The sequence below is a fragment of the Bemisia tabaci genome, chromosome 4 (genome assembly GCF_918797505.1).
Source record: "Bemisia tabaci chromosome 4, PGI_BMITA_v3".
NCBI lineage: Eukaryota > Metazoa > Arthropoda > Insecta > Hemiptera > Aleyrodidae > Bemisia > Bemisia tabaci.
In genome coordinates, this window is record NC_092796.1 from 56,353,725 (window position 1) to 56,365,524 (window position 11,800).

The 11,800-nt window shown below is 38.9% G+C and overlaps 1 protein-coding gene across 2 annotated transcripts; it reads right to left on the minus strand.

Annotated features, from left to right (window-relative positions):
- Positions 1 to 973: 973 nt before the first annotated feature.
- Positions 974 to 10,476, minus strand: ATPsynC (ATP synthase, subunit C). 2 transcript variants are annotated; one of them, XM_019057140.2, is made up of 5 exons: positions 10,322 to 10,476; positions 9,842 to 9,922; positions 9,512 to 9,628; positions 7,530 to 7,635; positions 974 to 1,866 (listed from the first exon to the last, which is right to left on the minus strand). In XM_019057140.2, the coding sequence occupies exons 2-5, from the start codon at positions 9,887 to 9,889 to the stop codon at positions 1,703 to 1,705; spliced, it is 435 nt and encodes a 144-aa protein (XP_018912685.1). In that variant the 5' UTR covers positions 9,890 to 9,922; positions 10,322 to 10,476; the 3' UTR covers positions 974 to 1,702. The 2 variants fall into 2 exon arrangements, with proteins under 2 accessions (XP_018912685.1, XP_018912687.1); XM_019057142.2 differs by having other exon boundaries at positions 10,355 to 10,434.
- Between the last annotated feature and the right edge of the window lie 1,324 nt (positions 10,477 to 11,800).

Sequence of the window (11,800 nt, forward strand, 5' to 3'; positions counted from 1 at the left end):
TGACTCAATCTCAGAACAAGCCTTGATTGTAACTTAACTTGCGACATGATAGTGTCAACTCTTGAAACAAATTATCAACACAAAGGAATAGGAAGCTAGTAAAATTGACCTAAGCAGTTTTCGCAGGACACTTTCTAATTGATCTTTAATCAGTCAGAATAATGGATGGTGAAACTAAAACGACAACACTTTCTCTATTTCCTCTAATGACCTCACTTTTCTGAGAGAAACACACTGATGAGTTTGCATGAGCTCTTGAACAAGAACAGATGAATAAGAAATTCTGGAGAAAAAACTGGCAATGAGTGTACGGGTGGCAATGCTCACACCAGGAATAAGCAATTTTGTTGGTCAGTAGAAAAGTGCTCGTTTCAAGTTTCACCGCTATTAGAATATTAAATGCTCGGTAGATGACCCGATATGAGCACCATTAATAGATTATTAAATGTTGTTCACATGACCTGATATGAGAATATAGTATCATACCCGTATGGTCTTAGTGCAAAACGATAGATCTTCATTTGTAACGTTACTGACTTCCTGTCGTACTTCTTTTGGCTTTGGAAAATGAGTTATAAGAATTTTTTAAAAACTTCCTTGATTAACCTCCTCTATTAGCAGAATAGTGTGTGTAGATTTGGTGCTATAAAGTTGGCTTGTTTCTCTTAAAAAAAAAACTTAAATTTTAGTGGAAATTCTGAGACATGGAAGTTTGAGAAATTTTGCAGATGAGAAACACAGTAACTCACTTTGACCATGGATGTGTTTAAGGTTATTTCCCCTCAAAGGCGCTTCTTATTTTGCCTCTGGAACAACCTTCAGAAATTAAACAGAAAATCTCCCTTGGAAGCGTACTTTGATGGATGACCTTCCTTCAATAGTTATATTTAGCTCTATCTATCAACTTACACTTGCAAGAGTTGGCATCCTTGCACTTCACTCAAGGTAATAAAAATGAAATTATGAGACAAAGTTTTTTCACAACTATATGAATTTATTGATCTAACGCTGTACAGAAAACTTAAGAAAAAGAAAAATCAATGAGCTTTCATCATTTAACTGGGCCAATTCCTCGTCCTAACCTCTAGATAGTAGTACAAAACAAGATGTGAAAAATGTTCAACCATTACACGATAATACAAAATTCCAAAATCACTTGGACACGCCTGAATTAAGTTTTGGTAAGGATAGTTGTAGAGAGAAATTCCTTTATATTTTTTAAACGGTTTTTAAATTGAGTTCGTGTTTTCACCAGGGCTGGGCTCTAAAAATAACATTAAAATTACATCTACTGATTTAAATGTCTAAAATTAGATAAAATTAGATTCAAAGAAATAATTTCTATGCCAGGAAAAGCCATTTGACGGCCATCGCATTATTGGCTCACGTTTTAACATGCAAGACCTGTTCTCAGAAGTAACCATTGGAACCAAAATATGCTGGACAGAACAGTTGAATGTTAATTCGTTCGCCAAATGAAGACAAATAGCAGAAATTTGAGCTGCGCCTCTCTAAGAATGATCCAGAGATTTACAGTGATCATTAAATATAATAAATAAAATTAAAAATTTAACAACACTTGGTTTGGAGGGGGGAGTAGACTGCCCATTGGGTTTTGGAGTGTTTTATAAAAATTATTTCTCGGAATAACTTGAAGACATTGCTTAAGTTGGATGCAATGGCAGTGTAACTAAAATGCCGCTTAGAAAGCGAAAAGCAATAGGAAAGCCATCATAAGACAGAAAAGTCCCATGGCTTCAGACAAGGCAAAACCAAGGATAGCGTAAGAGAACAATTGTTGTTTCAGGGATGGGTTACGGGCATAACCAATGATGAGAGATCCGAAGACTGATCCAATACCAGCACCTGAAACAATAAACAAATGTTTGAAAAACTGGGAAGAGAATCCTGACACAATTCCACAGATTTCCACAATTTCCAGAGGGGCAGGCGTTAATGTAAGCGGGGGCATTATTAATGGGGAAGGAACAACTCTGATGAATAAAGCCCTGGTTAGTCAAAGTACAAAAAAATTAAAGAGAAAGTCTGCACATGAAACCGACAGATTCAGCACCAATTAAATATCATAATTTCACATGATGTTCAGTTCAAAACAACTCTTAAGTGGACCACATTTTGCAATAATGAACCACTATTTCTGGCCCATTTTAGAAACATAGATGTCATTGGTTTCCCTATGCAAATATGTGATTTTATAGGAGAGCCAGACATAGTGGTTCCTTATTGCAAAATGTAATCCAAGTGTGGTATGGTTAGAAAATCAAACTTCGAGGTGCCAAATTTCAGAAAAAAGGAATTGGAAGGGGAATTTTTGTTACCATTTAAACACTGATCTTTTTCATGAAATATTTCACTGCTTCTGATCTGACAACATAACGATATGCCCCGCACTGATACCAAACGAATGATTTTGGTTCTTCTTGACCAAGAAATCCAGGAATGTGAGGACATGTGTTAGTCTTATCTATTTTGGCTGGCAAAGGAAAGAGAGCTCTCTTCAGTCACTAACCCGGTGTTGAGGTATTTCCAAAAGAAAATGCACATGACAGTGATGAAAAATCCATGTTTCAGCCCAATTTTCTCCGAATTAAACAACAAAGTTTTGATGTTCAGAAGTTAAAGCAGAAGGTGTACAGAGCACCAGATCAAATGATAATAAAATTTAGCTGATGCTGAATCCCTCGGGTTAATGTACAAGAACCTTTTTAAACATGTAGATACCTCAAGCTCAGATGGAGCAAATTAACAAAATAACTGAGAAAAAACCTCATCAGGAATTTCATCTTTCGCTTGCCTATTGCATTTTCAATTCTCCATCAAATTTTGAGACACAGAAAATTTTCAATTGATGAAAACACGTGTGATAGTGCTCTTGACAAGTAAAAACAACTGGTTAAGTTTCTTTCAACGAACGGAAGAAAAGTATTTGAGGGACAACTTCCAAAAAAAAAAAAGAAGACAGTAGTTTCTTTTTCGTTTTTAAAAAATTCCATGTTGAAGGAAACACCAACTTATGCTCATAGTGAAGGAAATGGATTTCAATGGAACAGTACTACTTAGTTCTGTTACTTAATTTTGGTCCTTTGCAAATGTTTCAGAAATCAATATTATTAACGTCAGTGGAAGAGCCACTAAAGAAGAGAATTAAAGGCTCCTGATATACTTGAAGGGTAATTGTGACAAAAATGAAAAGGGTCTCAAGTTTGTTTAGCTCAGATGAAAAATTGCTTTGAAAATATGTAAGCTCATACAATTTTTTGAAAAATTAATCGCTTCTTTGCTCCAGGTAAAAATCTGCTTCTTTAAGGAGCAGCAGCCTGATTGTTGAAATTTTGTGTTTGTCGGGTAGACATAGATTACATAGGTTAAAAGGCGGAGCGTCATTAGTCGGCTATGTCTTATCGCTGCTTTGTCATGCCTGTCGGATGGAACTCTCGACAAGCTACAGGCACCTCTTGAGTTTCCGACAGTATGTCGTCCATTCCATCTGACACAGACACAATAAAGCAGCGATAAAACGTAGTCGACCAATCACACTCCGCTTGTTCAACTATGTCATCTATGTCTATCCGACAAACACAAAATTTCAACAATCAGGCTGCAGTTTCTTGAAAGCATCAGTTAAGGGAAACTAAAATGTTGCAGTATGCTTAATCTTGTTTGATAATGGAAGCAAGGGTGGGTACAAGAATCTTAGCCTCCCCAAACTCGACCAAAATTAGTATAATATATTAAATGCACTACCTGCAAAATCCTTGATTACAGTAATGAGAGGAATCTTGAGGTGCTGGAGGAGGATCACGATTAAAGCTCCTTGTTAGTAGGAAAAATGCTTGGAGTAGGGATAAGGTTGGACTCGGGTTGGTGCTTTATCAGAGAAAATTCAGCAAATAAATCTATTGGCTAAAACATGCTTGTAACACATGACATCAAACCAAATCATACAAAAAAGAAGGCAGGAGAAATAACAAGAGAAAAAGACAAAAAACATAAATGAGGAAATGAAACAAAAGGGAGAACAATGAAATGGATGAGGTTTATGATTGGCGGTTGAGATTGAGGTAAATTCATGAGCAGCAGATTATATCTGCAGGGACCAGGATCGAGGGGTAAAAAATTTGAGAAATTCATCATTTAAAAGGATAGTGGAGACACTAATACTTCGGAGACATGTATAGTGGTGAAAGTCAAAAACCTTGTGCAAATAAAACCTCATAAACCCCATTCCATCCTTACAATATAGCATAACGGAAAATAAATATGTCAATTATAAAAAATACAGATGACCACTGAGGATTGTATTTGAATAATGAATTTCTGGTGACCAGTTGATCAAGGTTCTGAAAAATTTATTGCGCATGGTCTTGAAAAATCACAGTAAGTCTGGATTGATACAACCCATTTGAGTCTAATAAATTTCTAATTGATTTTTCATTTATTTACTTTTTTTTTTTTTTGAATTGACAGAAAATTGAGTTAAGACAGGAAGGAAATTTCATGGATGAATGGTTGACTTTCAAAACTGGGAAAAATTACTTCAGAAGGATAGAAAAGACAGGCACATTGCAGACTTTTTGCACCTATTGGGGAGACTTTAACAACAGTGCGATTGGAATGTGCAGTTCTTAGGCTACTGATGATATAAAGAGTAAATATGAGAGTGACAGTTATATTTCAGGTTGTAAGCTATTAGAAGATAATAAATGTTGATAGATAATGAGTTGATACATTAGGTATTCGACTCTTTTGTTGGAAGTAATAGTAAATGGACGGAATTAAGTCCAAGGAAGGAGAAAATTAAGTCAACTAGGTAATTCAAAGCTGAACCCATAGGAGAACATTATTTACAAAACTTATGGAGTCATGAGTCAAAAATATTTATACATAAAGAATGAGAAATGTGACCATCAAACAAAATAAACCCATAGCTTCTGTCATGGCAAATCCTAAAATGGCATACTGGAACAGCTGCGTCTTCAGTGAGGGATTTCGTGAGTAAGATATCATTAGAGAGCCAAATACAACACCAATACCGACACCTGCAGTTGGTTAAACACAGCCAAAGACAATAAAGAAAAGGAAAGGATGTCAGCAGGAAAAAATAAAAACAAAAGTAAATTTTGCAAAGGAGATCATAATTTTCACAAACTGCACCAAGTTCAAGGCTGTTCAAGTATCACGTAGGGCACTTCTGGGGGGAGAAGGTCCCAGATTGACTTACAGAGCCTTACGAAGAAGGGAGGGGAGTCAAGCCAAGCCGTACGTAAGCTTTCTGCTGTAAAAAAAAAAGGCTTTTTGTTTATAAAATAAAAAAAAACTTAATTGGCGTTGTGAGCTGTGAAACCTTGCCATTTCCAAGGGTGTACCCGATTTTCTTGTTCAGATCCCCACGAAATGACAGAAATCGTCCTAAACAGCACAGGTGTCTACCAAAACAGGTTGGCCAAAAATCAGTGCTTTTACAGCAGTTTTCCAGTCCATTCCCAAGAAATTGAGTACTTCCTCATAAGAGAGATTCAGTGCTTTTGTAGTACCTCCAATTGACAAAATTAGAAAATTATCAAATATTTGAATTTCTTGCTCGAATTGCAACAAAAATGACAAAAATTCCGGACCTTCTCGCAAAATTCCGCTCTTTTTCAGTACCTCCAGAAAAAATCATGTCTCGTAAAATTAGTCCTAGAAAATACGCCTTTAAACGCTCCAACTACCTCCCTTTCTTTTCCTGTTTCGAGAGAAAAAGTTCCCAATTTCCTTAAAAAAAATCCCCTCAAGATTCCTAATTTTGGTGTTTGATAACTGGTAAACACCATGACAGTTATGTTTTACTTATTTGCTTCTTTTTTTTTGCCGATTTCCATCAAATTACCTTGATAAAATCCTTAAATTTATTCCAGTTACTTTACCGGGCTTTCTCCGTTTTTTTCTTAAAAAATGGAAGGGGGGGGGGGGTATCCCAGCCAATCTTACGCAATTCAAAAGGGGGCCAGAGATTTCTTACGAGTGCCTTACAGAGGGGGGAGGGGGGGTTGGCCAAAATGTTGACGAAAATGCCTTACATAATACTTGAACGGCCCCAGAATTACAGATCAGATCTGACTTTTGAAATTTTTCTGAATGGACCAGTAAAGAGGCTCCTTCCAGGTTTGAGGTTCAAGACAGGAAAGGGATGTCAGATGGGTTGAAAGCAAATGAATAAAAATACACACACGGCATGCAAAATTTTAGACAAGGAGAACCTATGACAGTTTCAGATGTTCTTATTTCTGAAAGGAAGGGACAAGGAAGTTAAATTGGATTAGTACTTGGGAAAATTTGTTGGTTCATTAAAGAGTATTGCTGTTATGGCGTAATTGGAGATAATGCTGTGAAAGCGGTATGAAAGCCTTTGAGAAATACATTAATGCTCAAAATACTAGGCTATCTAGATCAATTTGAAAATTTGATTATCTAGATCTGAGTGAAAATTGTCATGATAAAGGTGATAACAAATTTGTTTTCATGATCATTATTCCAGCAATTTCCTGAGTTCTCGTTTTGTGAAAAAAATGATCAAAATGCTCTTCGCGGCTGTAAAAATATGGCCTGGTGTAGAAAATTACCATCCAAGTTGTGAAAAGTGAGAAAGCCCTCAGGAGTCGGGGGCAGGCCAGCACTAGACTAGTCTGAATTGAGTTACGTAAGAAATTACGCCAAGCTAATCCCACTAAAACGGCTCACCACAAGAGTTTCCACCGATAGAGCAGAAGCACAGCTTCAGCATTACTGCGTCCCAAGCACACGCTTCCACTTACCGCTATTTCTTGTTCCCTTGCCTTCCCTGTTCGGAAAGCCTCCGGCTAGGAGGTGTGAATTCAGGTGCGAGTCTCAGACCTTCCCAGGACTAAGGAGAGTAATGAATACCCTGAATGTAAGTCCTTAAGCTTAATTAGTGCTGGCCTTAATTGCCATCATCACTGGGCATGAACAGAGGGAAAATATTGACGAGGATCATGAATGAAAAGCTAATTCTAATTGACTGAAAAAAAAAAAGAAAAAAAAAAGCAATGATCTAGTTATGATTTTAAAACCTCGCATGATGCTAACATTTCGCCATTAACATTAGAACCACTTTCAGGAATTTAGAAAGGCAAGAAAACCGAAGCTTCTCGGAGAGGGAAAATTTATGCCAGAGGTTCAGGGTTGATCAAAAACTAGCATATCTCACAAAAATGAAGCTCAAGGTATCATTATTTGTGGGAGGAGGGGAGGAGGGGAGGGGGGGATTGCGCAAACATGCCACTTCTTGGGATGCAAAGGAGAAAGAATATCTTTCAGATCCATAAACTTCTAACATACTTAATGGTGCATTCCCCATGACCCGCTTTCATTCAAGTCTCCTACTGAATCCAGTTTCCAAATGCTTGCAATAAGTGCGGAACAAGCATTTCAGCATTATATAGGAAGAAAAACTTCAGAATGAAGGGTTAAGGGGTTAAGAAGAAAAGCAAAATTAAAAGATGATTTACCTGATCCAGCCACTCCAACAGTAGCAGCACCAGCACCAATAAACTTAGCTGCTGAGTCAATATCCCTTGAGACAGCTGATGTTTGAAGGTTTCGGACAGCTGGTAACTGGAGACAAACACAAAATTTAAAGCTTTAGTGGAGAATCGAATGGGAGGATAGCCAAAGACTGCCTGACAGCAATGGTTGTATTCACTTTGGTCAGGAACCTATACTGATTACTTATCAAAGATATGTTACTTTGCTGCCTACAGAGAAAAAGGATTTGACCTTTGATCTTCGGAAACTAATTTGGCCTCCAGGACTCTAATTTGACTCTCATATCTTGCATTGTCCTATCGAAAACCTACGTAATGGAGAAGAATCTTTCCTGTTCAAAGTTCGAATATATTTGCAGGGAACATGCCCTCTGAAATGGGCATAACACAAGTTGACCCAAACACACGGGTCAGTCACTTCACATCTGGGCATAATTCATTTCCCAGCCTGACCGTCCTGTGTGACATACAGGGTTGCCATAATTCCCTCACCTTCAGAATCCCTGACTTTCCTTAATATTTGAATAGACCTTCCACTATGATTTTCCCCTAAGAAATTACACTCACTCCTGCTAAAAGCACGTTGGTAAATTTCGATTGCCTCGAATTCCCTGTCTTTCCCAGTTTTCCAGACCGCCAACAACACTGGACATAGACTAAATCATCTTAAAATAGTCTTGGAGGAAATGCATGGCTTTGACCTCTCATCGTTAGTTCACAGTGGGGTCTCCACACTTGTCCACAAGAATGACTAATCCGTGTGGTTTTGTGCAAATCTAGAACTAAGCACTTATTTGATAGGTATGATCAAAAATCGTAGAACTGAAGAAGGAACAGCTAGGACAAAATTCACATCCAGAAATTGCTCCACTTCGGAGAGATTCATGAGCTAACTAATGGAGCAACTGATAATGGATACTCATCAGATTGGTATCGCACTTTCATGAGCCATTTCTATCCCCACTTGTGCAAAAATCGATTATCTAGAACCTAGGCCAAGCAAATTGAGTAATAAGATCCCTGTGGGCCAAATAGAGATGATTTTCCTTTCATTCAGATATCAACAGTTTACAACCATAAATTTTCATCAACATGTTAATCTTATTAATTCCATGCTCCTTGAGGTTTCCTTAGATAACTAATATACCTAAAAATCTGATATTGGTAACAATGAAAATTTCTAAGAGTCCGGTAGGGGCAATCTTCCAAGGAAATGTGATGCTTGGTATTTTCTGTACGAGAGGACTGTGCAGTTCTTTGGTATCCCGGTGATTGACACTAGGACTGATCCTAAACACACTTACTCTTCCAAACAAGCTCCAAGCTAATGTCATCAGCTTGAGGTGACCCTGGAAACTTAATTAGCAGTTATGATACTAGGATGGCTACGGCAACTTAAAATATGTTTACCCTCAAAGCCACCTCTGATGCTCTCACCCTCCCTCTACATAGGCGGTAGTTATCATTCTGTTGATTGGAACTGGAGTTGGGGCCTTTAAAATGTGACACAAGCACCATAACAGCTGCATATACAGGCGTAGGCTGAGTGGCACAATTTTCTAGACATGATATGATATGGCTTTGCCATTAGTGCCCAAATGAGAGACTATAATACAAAGCTCACTGCTACGGTCAAATCAGGACCAATCCACACAGGTCAGTCATCAATGTAGACAAATTTTAAGACCTTACTGCACGTCAGCAGCAGGAGTTTAAATGGAACATGATCTTTAAGGGCAAAGCCATGCTTCGCCACCCAGGCTACGGTCAAGTGTAGGTCAGACGGGTGAGCAGGCCTCAAAGAGATAAACAGTGAGTGACCTGTGTGAATCGGTATTGAATCAAACAAAGCCTACTTTAGTGAGTGCATCAGACGAATAAATGAGGAGAGCCACGGCTGTAAAAGGTCGATTAGTAGGAATAGCTGATAGGTACTCAAGACTCACCAGGCTGACTGTGTTGACTTGTGAGTTAACTAGACTTTGAGAGTTGACTAAAGGTGAGGTCTGGCACAGTGCACTGCTGACTGGTCGCAGGTATGCAGCTCTGGAACCAGCGATAAGCTGAAAAATGAGAGCAAGATTTAATCAGTGACCTTCAAAATAACCTTTACAAACAAGAGCATATTAAACTTTGAAATTCAAAGCTCTAAACGTATCAGTTCTCTGAATAAGGCATTTTAGAAACAGAGAAATGGGTTTCAGGGATAATTCAGGGAAACCATGATAGGGGAAAATTTTGAGGGGTGTAAACGAGAGATCTGAAATGGTACTTACGGAGGTTCGGGCTGCTGGGGCTACCAATTTTGCGATTTGTGAGTACATTGTGAAGTTGTGTGTGGCCGGTTGGCTGATATTCTGTAAAACCAAATACCGCAAGGGTTAATCCAGTTGAAGTTGACTAAAATCACTACACTAAAGGACGGGAGGCCTACACATACAAGTACCCCTAGAGGACTGAGGGAGGAATGTTGGAGAGCAAATGAGACCTCAGTGTAAGGAAACTTTGTAAATTGGGCGTGATCCAATAAAAAGACTGAATGGTTGAACAAAAATAGAATTAAAGAGCAAAAGAGAGACTTAAAGCCGGATACCTTCCGAAGATGGCGACCGAGCGTAAGTAGGCCACAGAAAAAGTCTGAGTCAAAAGGCCGAAAATGGTTGAAATACGGAAACTGTGAAGTCGGCCATAAAATTTTTCGATATAGGGAGATACAATAAATCAAACCGCACTTTTGAGGAGGCAGGATTACTTACCTAGAAATAGAAATGGATGGATAAAGTACTCACAATCCGCACAACGACAGTCAGTGAAAAGTCTAGGGCAGAGACAGTGATCGAAGAGGCGGAGCTTGCTGGATCTCGTCGTCACGTCGCTCGGCTTCGGTAGCTAACCAATCAGCGGTGAGAATTAAAATGCATATTGCACTTCGAACATCCAATGAAAGGCCGGCGCTGTAATAAGTGACGTAATAATGCCGGCGCAAGTCTTCAAATAACTTCCCTATCCCTAATAATGTTATCACGCAAGGTGCGTAAATTACGGTATTCCCGAATACCGAAAGCCTTGCAGTTTGTTTGTCCTTCCGAGACCGGATTTACTTATGTATTTACCGTTCATGCGCCGCCCCTTTTTCGTCCGTTTTCAAACATCAAAGAGAATCATCAATCGGACCTATCGAAGAGGGGGGGGGGGGGGGGGGGTGTTAATATACTCGTCTTGGGAGCACTTTTTTTGAAATCTCTGTCCACACCAGCAAAACTTTTCGAAACTTTGCACGAAGGTTGAAGCTGATATCTCTTATACGTACCGCCGGAGGACGACAAAATAAGAATTTAGGTAATCTCGTTTTGTACTCTCGGAAAATGAAATATTTTGCCGCCTTTTCTCGTTCACATTTTTTTTTTTTTTTTTTTTTTTTTTTTGAATCTGAAATATTGTTTTGAATATACCTATGTTTAAAAAAATCGCAAAATTCCCTGCCCTCCTAAATTTGCAGCCATGGGCCGCGGCGGCCCATGTGGCCCTTCGATAAATCCGGCCCTGGATGCTCCTGCAGTTATGCGCGGACATCATTAACACAAAGAATACAATAGTTAAGATAACAACTAACATAAAATAAAATATTTGACAAGATGCGCCTCTCTAGGCGAGGGATGATCCATCATTCGCGCCCCTCAGAAAGTTTCCTAAAGTCACCGCATCAGAGATGCAATTTGGCCTTCTTCTTTCCTCCACGATAATTTGGAAGGAATAAGTCCAAGTTTGGAATGGGAGTCCAACACCCTCCCCCCCCCCCCGGTACATTTCCCCCAAAAAAATTAATTGCAAAAGATCTTCAGAAATTTTTTCCTTCGGTATCCCCCCCCCCTCCCCCTGAGAAATTCTAAAGAAAGCCCACGCATCTCAAGGGTCGCACAGAAATTGTAACACATTTTGCCGTTTGTGTGGGTGAAAATTTACTTACCCTCGCAACAGACAGCCCTGTCTACATGTAGAGCAATATTTTTTTTCACGCACGTTTTCTACGCAGAAAGCGCAGCGCCGCTATGAACGGTCGTTAGATGGGGTGCTCAATACTCATCGCTGATCAAAAATTTAAATCTCCCTCCTTTTTTTACCCTTCTATTGACCGCTGTTTTACTACGTTATTCAAATAAATGAATACGGTCTTGGCGGGTAGAGTTTCCTTGAAATAGATTGGTTTAACTTCAAAAACCTCCGACTCATTGGAC